Here is a 17,625-nt window from a genome sequence, read left to right on the forward strand (position 1 = left end):
TACTAAGGCATTCTTTGTGACCTGTCTGCTTATCTTTATTGGGTGGTATAAATAGCCATAAATCGATAGATATTCTTTCATTTTTTCATTTATTTATTTTTCTCTTTTTTTTTTATTAATTAATTTAGAAGGTCCATACATTTGGTAGTAGGTTCTCGAAGTGTGAGAAGATTTCTATATCGGGAAGGTTCTGTGTCTTCAAGTACCGTTCTTGTTAAACCTCACACTTCGATCACGCCTGCGTTTTATTGGACTGGGATCTGCATTTGAATTAGAAATCAAATAAAAAGGAAAAAAAAAGCAACGACAACAACAACAGAAGTACGAACGGAATAACATTAAAAAACAAAAAGTGGAAGTGTTTCTTTAAAGATTAGTTACGTGTTGTACTTGTGTAATGCTGGAAAAACAATTATCTGTTTTGCTAGCAACATACCTTAGAAAGTTTATCTGTGACCTTAATGAGGAACAGCTTCGTATTTCTCTTTGGTCTGGTGATTTAGTCCTACGAGACCTAGAGCTACGTACAAACATCCTTGATCAGATTGCCCTCTCACTTTTTCAAGGAAAACATGGAAGTGAGAGTATAAAAAAAGATGAGAATGTTGATGCTGCACAAGCGGCAGCACAATCTCTTTTATTACCCTTTACTGTTGTAAAAGGTGTAGTGAAGGAATTAGCGATTAGTGTTCCTTGGTCTGCGTTAGATCGGGAGCCAATAAGTGTGGAGGTTCGTGGAGTTGAAATTGTGTTTGGTCTCTTACGTAGTAGACCGTATAATGCGGAGGAGGATGCCGCTCGTGTGTCGGTTGTAAAACAGAAACAATTACAAATGTTTGAAACAGAAAGACGTCTTTATGGTCGTGGAAATGGTGAACAGTCAATAGGTATTTTTCATACTTCTTCTTCAGAAGGGAATACAAGAACAACTCGCTCTTATGTTGATAAAATTACCGAAACTATTACACGAAACATTCATATTGTGCTTCGGGATGTCTCTGTTAAGTACGTTTTTGATTATCAAGGTCTTTCACCTTGTTTAGCGTGTTCCGTAGTTGTGACTATCGATGACGTTTATATTACAACAACAGATGAAGAGTGGGAAGATCGATTTATCATGGATTTATCTATGCCATACTGTAAGAAGGCTGTTGTGGGAAGTCTTAGGGTATCTGTTCATGCTATAAAGGAAGTTAATGAAGAGAATCCGTCTGGTATTGGTAGTACTATACCAAAATGGAAAGAAGAATTAAATATTATTGAAATGGATGATGTTACAGTGCATATGCGTCTTTCCGATGGTGAGAGAGTTTCTGATACTGGAAGTAGTAATAGTAGTAGTGACAATAATGATAATAATAGTACTAGTACTGGAAATACTATGGCAATAAGTGTTTCAACTCCAAATCCTGTAAAAATTAGGGCGTCTTTTGGGGCTATAGGTACTATAGCTGTTATAAATGACTCTTTACAAGGTGGTTTAATGGGTGTAAACTACCGACAACATCTTCATCTTCTTAACGATAATACAGAAGGTGTATCGGTAACACCAAGACGTGCGCAACGTTATTGGAATTTCGCTATTCGATGTGTTCTTGATGATGTTAGACGATCAAAGAATAAATTAAAAGGACATCATCACTTTATTGATGGTGTTGTACACTTTGGTAAACGACGACGGGAATACTGTGCGCTATGGAAACGAGCTCAAAAGGTTTCATGGCTTCCACCACTTTTACCAGAAGAAGGTGCCATACTTGCGGAACTGGAAAATATATTAACATTAGAACAACTCGTATTTCTACGTTGTCTTGCCTACGCGGAACTTAGTAAAGAGAAACAATCCATGACCCAACAAAAGTTGTACATTGCAGATGCGATACGGCGAAAACAACCTTCGGCAAAAACGAGTGATCCAAAAAGTACTAATACACGTTGGTGGTGGTTTGGCTGGCGATCAGCAGCGCGAACTGATATAGTGGAAGAAACACTTCAGAGTTCAGAAACGGAAACGAGTTGGATGGCGGCGGAGTGGTCATTTGGTTATCGATTTCTTCAATATATAGCTTTTCGTCCGGTTGGGCCTTCTTCTATTCCAACCGCAACAACAAGAACAACAAGAATGGAAACAACAACAGCGACAACAACAAAAACTACGTCAACGTCTTCAAAGCCTATAAGTGTTCGAGTATTAATTCCAAGTATAGAAGTGGAATTTTATCCACAAATTTGGTGGAGTCATGTGCGGGAAAAGAAACCAGTTTTGGGTTATCTTGAAAATTTAAAACAGTATATCCATGCTTCTTTTAACGCTGTTGATTTTGCGTATATAAGTAATAGCAAACCGAGAGAGAACAGAGTTGGATTCTCTTTAAATATCAAAAGAGCTAATGTAAATTTTGCCGGAAATTTGTCATCCCCATTACTGGAGTCAGAAGAACTAGTGGAGGAACAGAATTCTGACGAAGAAATGATTTCTAAAACACTTTTATCTGATCAGTGGCTCTCTATTACTGTAAATGAAACCTATACAATGGCGAGTGCGGCAATTGCGACAACCCGTATTACGCTTCAACCACTTTGTGAAATGCGATGGTGGATAGATGGTATGCAAAGTATGATAACGGCACTACCATTGTTTACGAAAAAAATTAATACTGTAGTAGAATATAAATCTTCTCCATCATCATCATCATCATCAGAAGTAGCAGTATTAGTAGCTTCTTCTCCATTGTGTTCTCTATCTGTAGATGTAAATATTGCTGGAATTATTCTTGCCGTACCTGTACAGAGTAAGATAGTGGAAGAAAGGGGAATCACACTTCATGTCCCTAATATACATATAGCAACAGTGGAGGAAGGACCTTTTGTGGGAGAATCATCACTTTCTTCTGCAGTAATGTGGCATTTATCTGCGGGTACACAAAATCCAATTCGTCTTTGCTGTGATGGTATTACAAATGTAATATCCTTTTCATCTGTAGAAGTGGATCTTTTATTGGGTGATCAACTTTGTGCATGTGTGCGTTCTATTGTGGAAATAACAATAAACCCAAATGTATTTCGTTTAGTAAATGACTATTTTGATAGTTTAATGATTGCATCGGAAGATGTAACAAATTCACTTATTCAGGTAATTAAAGAGAATGATGATAAATGGCATTTAGAGTCTTATGATTCTCTTTCTGTTGGAGATACGTTAATAACATTTCCTCCAGAGCGATGCCGTAGTTATCTCCATTTATTATATCAATTAGCCTTTGCTAAAGAAAGACACAACTGTGAAATGTCTAAACCGGTAGTAAATAATAATAATAATAATAATAATAATAATAATACAAGAAAACACTCGTTTTTACGACGATTGGTAGTAAACTTGGATTACTTACGTGCAGCTATTCGAAATGCATCTATGGAAGATCTTGTAGAGATTGAATTACCAGGAAAAACAATGACACATTATGGAAATACACAGATCCCATTATCTTCTTCTTTATCTCAACAACAGCAACAAGAGGGTTCTCATTCGCAAAGTGCAATAACGTTGGAATTGGCATCTATTGTTGTTGGTGGATATGGATATCGGTTGCAAGTGCCAGATATGAATCTCACTACTCCAGCAGGTCAACATGTTTTTATGCTTGAATCTTTAACATTGACACGTCAAGGAACTTCTGCAGCCAATTTAATTGGTATTGGTCAGATGCAATTACTGATTTGTTCCACTCTTGTAGATAGTCTTGAAATTGTATTAAGTCTATTCACATCTTTACATCCACCATCAAACTTTCATTTCCGCATGGATCGACATACCGATGAAAATGTTGGTACGGATAATGCCTTACATCCTGCTACTAACACTAACACTAATAATAATAATAATAATAATAATAGTACGACTTCAAATAAATTTTTAGAAGCATCATTAAGAAAAGTAAGTATTTGTCTTCTTATGGAGCAATCGAATGAAAGTTTTGTTATGCTTGCGGAACATCTTTTTATTAATATGGATAACAGTTCAAACGGGGGAGATTCCATACGTGTACAAGGAATCCTTGAAAACATTATATATAATGTGGAGGAGAGAGATGGGGTGAAAACATTTTTACTATTCGCATCGAGTTGTGATGTATTAGGGGATACAAAACCATTTACTTTTAATTGTACAATAGAGAACACGCATGATGGACCACAAGGGAGTTCTCAGAATATAATATTATTTCAAACAACTGGTGGTAGAGTGCATGTATTTTTGGCCTACTGGATGCAACTCACTTCTCTGCATAAAGAACCTGTAGTAGTAAGACTTCTTAAACTTATTAACTCGGAAAATAAAAAAGATAATATAAATTACGACAATGATAATAATAATAATAATAATAATAATAATAATAATAATAATAATAATAATAATAATAATAAACGGTTACTCTGTCAAAAGGAAGAAGAAGAATTTATGACAATAGATGAGGGAAATAATGAAATGTCTTCAAACCTTATTATAAGTGGAGAGATAAGTGGATTGGATATGCTTTTAGCAACTAATGCGAATCAAGAGATTAATACCGAAGAAAATGAAACATTTATTTATTTCCATATTGAAACTATCGAAGTTTCATTTAAACAGTCAGACGTACCGAATGGAGATGAATCATCTCCTTTTTCTGCAGAAGTAAAATTTCGCAATTTATACCACATTTCTCCAAATGATGGTGATGATACATTGTATCCATTCATGCCTTATGCATCATTAATAGCTGAGAACTATACCCTGTTATTACCAAATGAGGAAAATAATGGTTATCAGTATGTAAAAGGTGATGGTAAAGATATAGCCGTTCATTTAAATATTACTCCACCAGTCGTCCATAGTGATCCTAACACCAATCATAACCATCATCCCATTATATGTGATGAGGATGTACCTAGAGATGCAGCAGTAAATCTGAAACTAAACATGCGTTTGGTACATTCACTTTTTCGTGCACTCTTGTTTAACATATCTCATACATATACGACATTGAAAGAAAGCAATTGTGAGGAATACACATTATTATTATCATCATCACTATCATCAGTGAAAAGTTCATCCGCTGTTTCTATGCTTATTACGCTCTCCTCAGCTCGGTTCATATTTATTAATGAACAAGATGTCTTTGTAGCACGTGCCCAATTTCAAGCGTATGTATTTAATAATAATAGTGAAAGGACGTCTAGAAAAATGATTTATTTAAATGCGATTACAATTGATGATATTAGTCCAACTCGGCGTATCATAAGATGTGATATACCACGATGGGAACAACGTATTCCTACACGAGGTGATTTTCAACAAGAAAAAAAACGATTATTACAAGTGGAAAGTGGTGGTATATTCATTCTGGAATCCCCATTGAATAGAACAGATTCTACTGAAATGACAAGCACAAATGATTTTGTTCTGGAAGATGTGAAATTATACCCAATTCGTTCTTCTTGGGTAGCACTCATGAATATTTTTATGAATGGTGATCCCGCTCATTTTTTGGATGAATTTAATAATAATAATAATAATAATAATAATAATAATAATAATAATAATAATAGAGTGAGTTTAAGTCGTAAGGGTACTGAACAAACGAATAAAAAGACACCATTCACCCCATATTCCATGATTGTAACACTTCGTAATGTTAATGTGTACTTTGAAGAGGCATGGGAAGAGCCTTTGGCTATTCTCTCTATTCATTCCATGTCCTTAATTCGACAGCAAAACTATGAAGAAGGGAAATTGGAACTCTTGGTAGATGAGCCTATATCTCTTATACCTTGTTTTGGAGAATTACTGCAGGAATCTATTTTACACTGGGAAAATACAACGAATGAAAGCAAAACAACGTATCTTCATATTCTTCGTACAGAAAGAATAGAGCAAGAAAGTGAGGAAATACAATACCGTTTTGGGACACAATATGAAACGAAACCAAAGGTTTCTTATTCCAATCATGTGGAAGTTGTACTGCACTCAATGAAATTGTTTTTTTACGTGGATTTTTTAACACGTTTATCACATTTCATGTTAACTGAAGTTGCCGCATACACGTCTTTGTTACCACCTTATTCAGTAAATGAAAGTCTAATACCTCTTACATCTTTATCTTCTATGCGTGTTACACTTCGAGATGTGCAATTAATTCTTTCATATACTATGGAGGCTTCCAAATCTTTATATTGGCGTTTTACAGTAAACACAGTGGAGGTAAAAAATGAATGTATTGATACACTTGTTAGTAGTACCTCTTCTGCTGGAATGGATTCTATATACTGTTTTTCTAATATTTATACTATACAAGTGATGGGAGCTATTCTGGCATGTGAACCCTTATACCCTTTATTACTACCAAACACCATTATTTGTGCGCAGATACCTATACCAGGCACTATGTACAGAGAGTGGTGTTCAAGTGTATCGGTTATGCCGGATGATCGCGCTTATGTACAATCCACGTATAGTTTTCTCACACCCACAACAACATTACCGGTGGCTATTTCTTCACTTATTTCTAAAAGTATTCATATACAAACAGAAGAGGATACGTGTTTTTCTGTATCAGCACTACATGTACGTGATGCCATTCGGGCCATTCCATTTGCTATTCCCACTAAAGATATTCCTCTTTATTATGCCCCATTAATTCCCGAAGTAAAAGATGAAGGGACTTTTTGTACGAAATCTGTCGTTAAACTGGATTTACCACGTCTTTCACTTCGACTGGTAGAGAGTGGTGGTAATAAACATTCTTCTTATAACGAAGGTAAAGTGGAGAATGCACTTGCACAAGTTCGTTTTCTTGGAGTTCTCTCACTTGTTGCCTCTTTTGATGAGCGAGAGGAAGTTCAAATGCGTGCACACTTCACAGTAAAGGGTGAATTTGAATTACTGGATGGTAAAGGCACAGTTGTACTCTTTCGACGTGAAGAAGTAACAAGAAGAAGAAGAAACACCACATCAGTAGAAGTAAGAGAAGGAAAACCGTATATGCATCCATCACATGATAGTGTGGTGGGTTTACAAATTGAATTAGTGGATACTTTAAAGGAGCGTAAAATACGAATGGAGTCCCATGGAATTACTGTATCGGTAAACCCACATACCGTAGACTTTGTTTTACGAATACATAATTTTATCGGTTTATTATATCGTGAAGGAATTATTCCAAGAAGCACGAGTACTTTAATGAAGGGTGAAGAGAGTATGGAAGTGGTTTCACAACAAGATGTATCTGAACAAGAAAAGCAAACTACACTAAGTATTCGTATAGGTTTGTTTGCTTTTATATTAGAAAAAATTGCTATTTTAGAAGCACGAGGTATGGAAGCTCGTTTAGGTTGGGATACAGCTGTAAATAGTAGTACTAAAACTGTTCCATATCATTTTATTGTGGATCGTATTTCTCTTCAACAGACGGATACACACGATGTGTTCGTCTCTCTCTCGGATTTAGATGTTTCATTTGATGTGGGACAAGTAAGTATTCGATCTAAACAGTTTATTGTTAATAATTATGGTATGTGTTTCTATATGGATTTATTAGAATGTGGGGAGTCCTTATATAACTATATTACACGAAATATTACCTATTCTAAAAAGAATGAAGATGGATTTAAACAATCTCTTATTGTAACCCTTATGGACTTTCGGGTATGTTTTTTCCAATCACGTCCTTGTGAATTATCAACAACTGTTGGTGTTAGCGTGGAGGTTGTATTTCCTGTTGTTATTGTAAAACAAATAGCGAGTACAACAGGACGGAGTTTATCATTTGAAACCGAAAAGGGTTGTATCCGTTGTCGACGTCTACAAGGTTTACTTCCATCGTTTGTAAATAATATTTGTTTTGCATACATTTTAGAAGAAAATCTTTTGGCTCGAACTCGGGAAGTTGTGATTCGCCTTGGATCGTTAGAAGCCTTTATTCCACTTGGGGATATACTTCAATGTTGTGTGGAAGCCATTGCACAGGCTGTATTACCCGTAATTGGACACTCTCTTATGGAATTAAATAATGATTCATCCTCACCCATAATACCAACAAGTACAATAACGACTACAACTACAAATACAAATACAAATACAACAGGTAGATCTATTGCAACATCTATACTGCGATGTAGTGATAAATTGGTGTTTAGTGTACCACTACTTTCACTAAATGTCTGTGCGGCGCAGTCTGAGGAGGAGGCGTTAGTTAAAAAGCCTACGCTTTTGTTTGGTGTAAGTCTCTGCAATGTATCCTTTGAACAGAGTCGAAATGGTGTGAATGAAAAGATCCTTGCTCGAGTTTCTCACATTACCAGTACGGTTGATACTTCTATCCAGAAAGAATTTGTGAGTTCAAACCCTCCATCAGGTGCATTAGATGAACCTTCCATGTGGGCATTATATTTCTGCAAGGAAGTATTATCATCGCCTGTAGACTCTGAACTCTCTTCTTCTGTTTTTTCTTCTTCTTCTTCTTCAGAAGATAAAGGAGGAGGTGTGAGAGGTCTTGAACAATTACCAACTCGAGTTGTAAATGTTGTGGCAAGAGCCCATGCGGTAAAATTAACGGTATCTCCACAATTATTACGAGCATTAAATGAACATGTACTTATGCATGTTGCTTCAGGTGTAAATAGAACTCGAAGTGGTACCAACTCGTGGGTTTCATCTCGTCAAATTCGAGAGACAAGTCCTATACGTAGTGATAATTCTTCTTTTGTGGATATTCATGATCGTATTATTACGATTACATCGGATTTATGTCTTGGTACAGATCTTACAGTTGGTGGACGACGTGGTTCAAGATTACATTTTGCTAAAGGAACTATTGAGAGTATAAATCGAACGAATAAAATTACATTAAAAGGAGTAAATGATGCTAAAGTGTTTCTTTCATTTCTATTAAACTCTGATGGAACCTTATCAGCACCTATTACAGTAGATTCTGGTCTAACAGTTGTGTGTGAGGGAGTTCCTTTTATACTGGATTCAGGTAAAATTCTTGATTATGTTATTTTGGGTGAACGTTCTCTTTTCATAGCACCTTCAACATCCTCTGATAATACAATTACATCTAATACTCCTTTAATGCCGGTTTACACAACGGAATTACCCGTACGAACAGCAAGTTGGTATAATCTTAAAGTGAGTATCGATGTTTCAACCGATGTATCATTGTGTTTATGGTCTAAACATCAAACTATCGCCGTCTCTGGAGAGGCATATGCACGTTATAAGATTGAAAAGAATTGTTTTGAAGGTGGTAAAGGTGTACGAGACTTTATTGATGAATGTGGAGAAGTGGCATTATCTAAAGTATCTATATTATGTGATAATGGTTCTATCACAAAAGATTCAACAGGTCTTGTGGTGAATGTTAAACATCATAAGTGTAATGAAGATTCTTCTCATACAGGTATAACCATAATGCGAGCGATTATACCTATAACAAGTTTTACACTTTCTTTAAGTAATCTTCGATTACTTTATGATACTTTTAATGAATTACGACAAGGATCTGATCATATAGGCTCAACCATAGAGATGAGTACAGGGTTAGATACAACACCGGATAAAGATAGACGTAACTCTTTTCGTTCTAATTACTCTACAAATTTTAATCATATTTCATATGGTAGTGAACCATCACTTGTATGGTCTCGTGAGGGTGAAGTAGCTCCATTGATTGAACTTGGTGTTTCTGCACCATGGATAGAAGTTACTTTAACAAATGATTTTTACAAACCTGAGGTTACAGCCGTTTTAAGTAATAATGCTATTTTAGCAAAAGGACATCGTAGTTTTAATCGTATGACGTGTACCGCGTCTATTACGGTGCGAGTTACGGATTATCCACAAACACAGGAACCCCAACGAGATATTGTTCTTGTATCACCAGAATTAGCATTAGAGTATGCACGATATAGAGGTAATGGATTTTCGCTGCAAGGGGCATTAAATTGTCCTGAAGCTAGTGTGACTATTCCATTAGTAACCGCACTGCGTCTACTTCGATTTCGAAATGCATTACAACAGAACAATAAAAGTGGTTCTAGTAATACTACTAGTGGTGCCTATGCATTTCGAAATAGTACAGGGGTTCTTCTTTATCTCTCTGCTGTTGGTAATAATAATAATAATAATAATAATAATAATAGTGGAGGTGGAGCTGAAGGAAAACGTGATAGTAAAGAGGAATCCAATTCTTTATGTATGTTACCTACTGGAGAATTAGTAAAGACAAGTTTGTTAAAACATAATCAAACACGATTTTGTATTATCCCTGATGGTAGGGAAAATATTGCGAGACACTGTAAAAGTCTTAGTTCTATAGGAACAGAAATTGATTTATCTCTATTACAACATGGTGCCACATACCGATTTCCTCTTTCTAGTGGTTCTATTGGTGTATTAGATGTGGTTATGCGGTTAGATGAGATGGAACGTGTGGTGAATATTACAACCTCTGTACAAGTAAAGAATGAGTTGTCAAAATATGCAGTATCTTTTTCAAGTAATTCTTTTAGGGATGCCTTTGTGGTTCAACCGAAAGAAACACGTTATGCAACACTTCCGTGTTTACAACAACCTTTTTCTATTATAATTGAGGGTTGGTGTACACGTATGAAAAATACGCTTATTACATTAGAATCGTTTATAAGTGCTTTTATACTTCTTCCGGATGCTCATAATAATAGTAATAGCACACTCTTGACAAATGACATGAATGAGAATTATTTCTCACATCAAGCGTTTATGGAAGGCGATGACACCATTGTTCTACCACTAACACTTTATAAAGAAGAGAGTCATGAGATCACACTTCATCCTATGCATAAAAAAGAAGAAAGTAATAAAACAGAGTTTACTATTCTTTTACAATTTACAAGAAAAATTGCTTTAGAATGTAAACCTCGTTCCGCAAGATTTTTACCTCGTTATGAAGTGGAATTACGTGTTTCTCCCATGATAACTGTTTTTAATCAAACAGGAGTTGCCATTGCGGTTTCTATAGTATCTTCTTCTTTATTATTATTAAATGAATCAGGAGGAGTATCTTCAACACATGAGTTGAAATTCCTTAAAGGAGAGGATGAAGAATATAATTGTTTTTCAAGGTTTCAAAAGGGTGATGTACCCATGATGAACTTAATATGTGAATTAGAAAATGGTATACAATTACTATCTGTGGATCCATTATCGTTAGAATTTACAGGGACTAAAACACTTAAAATGCGAAATCCTGATAGTGATAAAACGGTTGCCCTTACTGTAGAACGTGCGGGATGTGGAAAATATATAATACGAGTTGCCGCTATATTAGTAAATGCCTTGCCTTTTCCTGTTCAAGTATGTGATGAATCTAACACATTAGTATTTGGACAAACTAATGGTGTTGGTCTTTTACCTGGTCAACGATTACCTATTATATTTCCTGTCATTCAACAACGACTTCCTCGCTCAGATGCCACTGCCTCAGTGCGAATTCTTGCTGGTAGTTCTACAGCAAAGTTTTCGCAGTTATTTGCATGTAATACTCCTGCCTATTCTAGTATGCTTCAAAGTGTAGATGGTAGTATCGTTCGAATATTTAAAGCACATCGTTTGGGTGGTATAAAAAAAGTATTTGCTCCTACTCCAGTAGTACAGTTAGAATCTCTATGGGTATTTCGAAATAAAAGTCTTATCTTACCACTAGTTGTACGTTGTATGGGACTTGAAGAAACTACTGTAGTAATTTCACCACAATCAAAGATAGAGTGGACCACCTTTGCACTCGTTTCAGCAGCAGATCCTTTAATTCAGGTTCGTTATGATAAGATCGAAAAAGAAAAGAATGAAATGGAAGGGGAAGGGGAAATCTTTTCCTGGTCCGATCCAGTTAAACTAGTTACACTCTCTAGTTCAAATGTTCCTATTGCTATGAAACATTATCTGCAAGAGAAAACCAAAAGTACGGAAGTATCATTATTGCCTTCTTCAGGACTTTTAAAAATGGGAATAGCTTTATTTACGAGTATGCGTATTCCAGAACATGCACATGATAAACCGATACGAGAAAATTTTGCTTGTCTTTCTATTACACCATGGCGACAAAATGGTCAATTTATTGTAGATTTTGATTTAACTAGTAATATACCAATTGTTGTAGAAAATCGAACGAAACGTTCTCTACAATATGAACAAATTTACAAATCTTCATCGGATTCAAAACGGATATCTCATTCATATATTGTGGAACCTTTTACAGATGGTGTAACATGTTTTGAAGGAGAAGATGCTACTCCTAATATACGTGTTACATTATTTGGAGGAGATGAATATTCGCAAAGTTGTATTGTTGATCTTGCTAATGCGGCATCCAAACGTGAGGCTGTAAAAGTTTCAAAAGGTATGTTTGTCTTATGTACGTATGACTATAATCTTCAACGTTACTATCTCTCTGTTACAGCAGATCGATCCCTTGAAAGTACGCTTTTATTTCAACCAAGATATATTGTTCATGTTGAAACCTTTATTCGTACTCTTTCACTTTATATAGCTTCTATATGTGTTCCTAATAATGAAACGTGTTTACAAAATACTCCTTTGGCAAATTTGGTATTAAAAAATCAACTTCGTATGGGTTATGGAATTACGGCAGGATCTACTAGTGCTGAAATATTATCAGCCCTTAAATCTCGTGAATTTGATATTATTCTTGTTCAAGCCGTTGGTATTTATGGTGCTCTCTCTGTTAATGAGAAACATTACTTTGGTCGTCTTGATGTTGGTCATTTAGCTTTTATTGATTGTACATCTCCTAGACCAGTTCATCCTGTTATCATTGGTTTAAATGGTAGTAAAGATAATTCCGGAGTAGTAGAAAATGAAAAGAGCAAACCATCTTTTTCAATTAAAGTTCATGCGCTTTCATCAGGAGATAAAGGAACTGGTATGGATAAGAATTGTGCTTTATCAAGAGTTATTACTATTCCATTTCAGCATATTAGTATAGATGTAGCTCCTATGACAGTAAAACTTGCAGATACTTTACTTTTTATGCTACGTCAAGCTGGAACGTGTCTTTTGGAAACTATGAATCAATCGGAAAGTAATACTTCTGACGATAAAAAGGGAGATAAACAAGAGAGAGATAATAATAAAGATCATGATAATGTTGTAGTAGTAGTACATGATCATAATGGTACAGTAATATCATCCATTCATAAAGAACCTTGTATCTATAACTGTCATATTACACGTTTAAGAGTATCAAGGATAGTTTTGGAACTCACTATAACACGTCGTAGTGATAGTAAATTTGATCCATTTGCTGGATTTACTCTTGGTAGTCGATTAATTCCATCAGTTGAACGAGCTCCATTAGTGATTGGTGAAGTTAATAGGACAGATGTTAATCAACATAGTAGTTCCCCATATGTGGCAGTACTTTCATTACTTTGGCCATCGTACCGTAATCAACTTATTTTACAATTTTACAAAATTATTGGTTCACTTGAAGTTCTTGGTAATCCACTTGCTTTAGTTAGTGGTTGGCAAAAAGGGGTTCGTTCATTTGTAGTAGAAACAGTAGATATGAATCCATTAAAAGGAGCTCAAGCTTTTCTTCTTGCCACTACATCATCCACATTACATTCTGTTGGTCTTCTTTCACGTGTGGGAAGTCGAACAGCTGCAACTTTTTCATTAGATAATGATTGGCTTGAAGCAAGAGATGAAAGTGATCGTTATAATAATAATTCTACCCAAAAGCCTGGAGTTTTTTTGGGTATGGCACAAGGACTATGGGATGGTATTGAAGGCGTTGTTTCTCGTCCATTAAATGGTGCACGAACGACTGGTATTACTGGTTTTTGTACAGGAATTGCAACTGGGGCGGTTGGGCTTCTCACTAGACCTGTTGCGGGTGTTCTGGATGGTTTTGGAAATACAGCAGAATTTTACTCTAAACTATTACAAGAACCAGAACGAATTTCTAATGCACATGATGAATATCTTAAGAGTGAACGAAATTTTAATTCACTTGCATCTATAAAGTCTTTAAGTGAGGCAATCAAGGGGGCTTCTCCTTCTATTTCAGAAAGTATAGTGAATTCCACCTCGTTGACACCACTGGGTAGTGCTGTAGAGTTTTCTACCACTCCTGAGACTCCCAAAAAAGTTTTGGATTTGGGAAAAACAATACATTCTAATAATTGTGAAGTTATGTCATTAGCGAGTTATAAATTATTAAAAGAAAATGCCAAACGTGAAGGTCTTTATGATAAGGATGAAGCGCGTCTTCTTATAAATGCAGCTGGTATTCACAATTATGCTCTCTATTCGGGTTGGGATTCTTTTGTAGCGTATGTTACTCCGGAAGAATTTTATAATTGGGTTCATGTTGCTCTTGCTGCTGCTCTTAAGGAAGATCTAAGTGTCTTCTTTTACGGAGTTAACAGATCTAATAGTTTCTCCTCTCTAATACTTTCACAATCTCGTGATACAGTTGGAGTAGTTACGACAAAAGCTGAAGATCAGGAACTTTTAGCAGCTGTGGAACGGGCAAAGAATATAAAGATATCTCTTGGTACAAGAGACTTACTTAAGTATGTCTCTCCTGATCACATTGTGCGGGTTTGCTCATTAGATGAAATTAAGCATTGCGTTTCTCCAGAAACTTTTTATAAAAGATTTCCAAATCTTTTGTTATCCAGTACTAGGGTCTCATTGGATTCCTTATTAAGAGGAAATGTAAATCGCTGAGTTGAAGTACGTTTTTTTTTTAATCATTATTATTTTGGAATTCATTTAAAGTGAAGAGAAAAGAAAAGGAAAAAAAGCATATTTTCTTCAAGTTTTTTCTTGCTACTTTTTTTTTTCTTTGGTATTTTTTCCTTCATCTCTTTGTTGTATATTGTGTGTATGTTTCTGCATTATTCAGGAGTAAGTGTGATACGTTATATTATCTTTTTCTCATTCATTCTTTATTTTTTTTTTTCAGTACATACATTCCACTACAACCACAAGAAGAAAAATTCCCTTTGATATACAAAGGAGCCAATGTAAAAAAGAAAAAAAGATGCACTACCGTTTCCGTTCTCATGCAATAATTCCCCCTTTTAATCTTCTTTTTATTTTTCTTATTTTCATTGTTATTATTATTTCTATTGCGGCGGGGGAAACGAGGGCAGAGTCTGTACAGCCGAACTGCGGGCGCCTATCATCATTGTTATCAGTCGATCTCAACAACCCCGGTCTTCCCCCAGACGGTTTTGGGATCGCCCGCACATATGAGGGATGTTTTCAGCGACTCCGTGATCGATTCGTTATTGTCACTCCACAACGTACCAAGTCGGTACCAAAGGATCTCCCACCGTGTCAACGTTTTTTACGGAAGAATATAACACTGACGTTGTATTATCTGGTGTCGGATATTTGTCGTTTGGGGCATACTGCAAAGGATGCCCCACATTTAATGACATTTCTCCTTGACTATTTTTCCCCCTGCTCACGGCCCTGTAGAGATAATTCACAATCTAGCGAGGATGTAGCACGTCTTCGTGTGCAGCTTAAAATTTTCTATGGTAATGTGTGTGCATCCTATCCGGTTCCAAAGTTGGATAGGCCTTTTAGAACAGTTGTCTTGGGATGGTTTCATGCTTTATTTCGTAGTGATTCTCCTTTTATAGAATTGATGTCTTCATGGGGTATTGATTTTGTTGCATCAAATTCATCCTCTGATGATGGAGAAATTCTTGCAGAAGAAATTTTTTTCAAGGAAGCAATGCAGGGTAACGGTTTTTTCTGTCCTCATGAGGATCAGGTATATTTGGATAATAATACTATTTCCATCTCTGGTGTTTCTGATAAGGATTTGAAGGGGAATGGCGGACTTAGGATCATTTCACGATATCAACGTTTTCGTTGGTTTCGTACTCGTGCTCAAGCATATCTTTTTCGGCAATGCCTTTTACAGTATTACAACACTCCACCTCCACCACAGGAGACTTTTGTGTTGATGCTTCGACGCCGTGTTGAAAGACACTATGATGAGAGTACATGGTACAGTAGACTTAATGTTAGTTTAGTACCATGTCAAGCTACAATTGATATGCAAACCTTTGATTCAATGCCTTACTCTCTTCAAGTATCCTTTATGCATAATAGTTCTATTTTTATAGCTGCTCATGGTGCTGGATTTGCGAATATTATGACAATGTTTCCAGGGAGTGTTGTAGTAGAATTATTTCCACATGGTTTTCGCTACCACATGTATGAAGAATTAGCTCTGCTTTTAGGTCTTCATTATATTCCTTACGAGAGTCCTATGATTTGGCCTCCAAAATGTTGTCGTGTGCATTCAGAAGCTCGTTCAACAAAATTATTGCCACCATTAAAAAATGAAGCGTTACCAGAAACAAATTTTGGTGAACGTTCATGTAAGAAGTGTGATATTAAGATTCGTGATGACGATATGAGAACAATAGTACGTGATGCATTAGCTCTTGTTTCTGCCCATATACGAACGTAGTCGTTGATTATTAGTCAGAACTTAGTATCTTTGTTTATACTTCACCTGTTTCTCCAGCTTAGGATACAAAAACGTCTTTCACAACACAGAGAATAACAGAGGACGAAAAAAAAAGGGTGATATATATATATGGTGGTGGTATTTTCTACTGCTCATTGGCTCGATTTCTTTTTTTTTCTTTACTTGGGTAAAGACGAATGTAATCTCCCTAGACTTGTTAGCGTTCTTTCCTTTTTTTAGTATATATTATTCTTTGTCCTACTTTAATCCTCTCGTTTATTCTCTTTCCATCACTCACCATATCTATCTAACTATCGTTGGTTTTGTTTTCTTACCTTTCTTTCTTTCTCTTTATATGTACACATTCATCCATCTCAGATACGCACTTACTAACTCTCCCAAGCACCCAAACTCCCGACAGAAGTGATCATGTCTACTCTTAAGGAACTCAACGGCCGCCTCACTGCCCAGCCCTACGTGGCCGGCTACAGCCCAAGCCAAGAAGACGCGCGGATCTTCGCCGAGATGTTCGGCTCCCGCACCGCCGTGATTGAGTGGGTCGCCCGCATGGCCGCGTACTATCAGGCGGAGCGTGACCAACTCGCCAGCGGCGGTGCGTCCTCATCGAAGAAGGCCGCCGCTGCCGCGGAGGACGACGACATGGATCTCTTCGGTGAGGCCACAGAGGAGGAGAAGGCGGCACTTGAGGCAAAGAAGCAGAAGGACGCCGACGCCAAGAAGGCCAAGAAGCAGGTGATTGCCAAGTCATCCATTCTCTTTGATATCAAGCCGTGGGATGACACCGTGGATCTGGAGGCACTTGCGCAGAAGCTGCACGCCGAGAAGCGCGACGGTCTGCTATGGGGCGACCACAAACTTGTGCCAGTGGCGTTTGGTCTGAAGAAGCTGCAGCAGCTAATTGTCATTGAGGACGACAAGATTTCTGGTGATGATCTCGAGGAGCTCATCATGTCATTTGAGAACGAGGTGCAGTCCATGGACATTGTCGCCTGGAATAAGATTTAAGCAGAGCGTAGAGGAAAATGAGGAGGGGGAAAAGAAAGAAGATAACAGAACGAGAAATGAT

At 36.6% G+C, this 17,625-nt stretch overlaps 3 protein-coding genes across 3 annotated transcripts; all 3 read left to right on the plus strand.

Annotated features, from left to right (window-relative positions):
* Nucleotides 1-397: 397 nt before the first annotated feature.
* Nucleotides 398-14,770, plus strand: LSM04_003652 (Vacuolar protein sorting-associated protein 13; the record flags this gene model as incomplete). Its single annotated transcript, XM_067339117.1, has 1 exon — nt 398-14,770. The coding sequence occupies one exon, from the start codon at nt 398-400 to the stop codon at nt 14,768-14,770; it is 14,373 nt and encodes a 4,790-aa protein (XP_067187832.1).
* A 316-nt stretch (nt 14,771-15,086) lies between these two features.
* Nucleotides 15,087-16,538, plus strand: LSM04_006969 (Glycosyltransferase 61; the record flags this gene model as incomplete). Its single annotated transcript, XM_067339118.1, has 1 exon — nt 15,087-16,538. The coding sequence occupies one exon, from the start codon at nt 15,087-15,089 to the stop codon at nt 16,536-16,538; it is 1,452 nt and encodes a 483-aa protein (XP_067187958.1).
* A 429-nt stretch (nt 16,539-16,967) lies between these two features.
* LSM04_003159 (Translation elongation factor EF1B) lies at nt 16,968-17,564 on the plus strand (the record flags this gene model as incomplete). Its single annotated transcript, XM_067339119.1, has 1 exon — nt 16,968-17,564. One exon carries the CDS (start codon nt 16,968-16,970, stop codon nt 17,562-17,564), a length of 597 nt encoding a protein of 198 aa, XP_067187814.1.
* Nucleotides 17,565-17,625: the final 61 nt, after the last annotated feature.

This window comes from Trypanosoma melophagium (assembly GCF_022059095.1).
Source record: "Trypanosoma melophagium isolate St. Kilda chromosome Unknown ctg4segment1, whole genome shotgun sequence".
NCBI lineage: Eukaryota > Euglenozoa > Kinetoplastea > Trypanosomatida > Trypanosomatidae > Trypanosoma > Trypanosoma melophagium.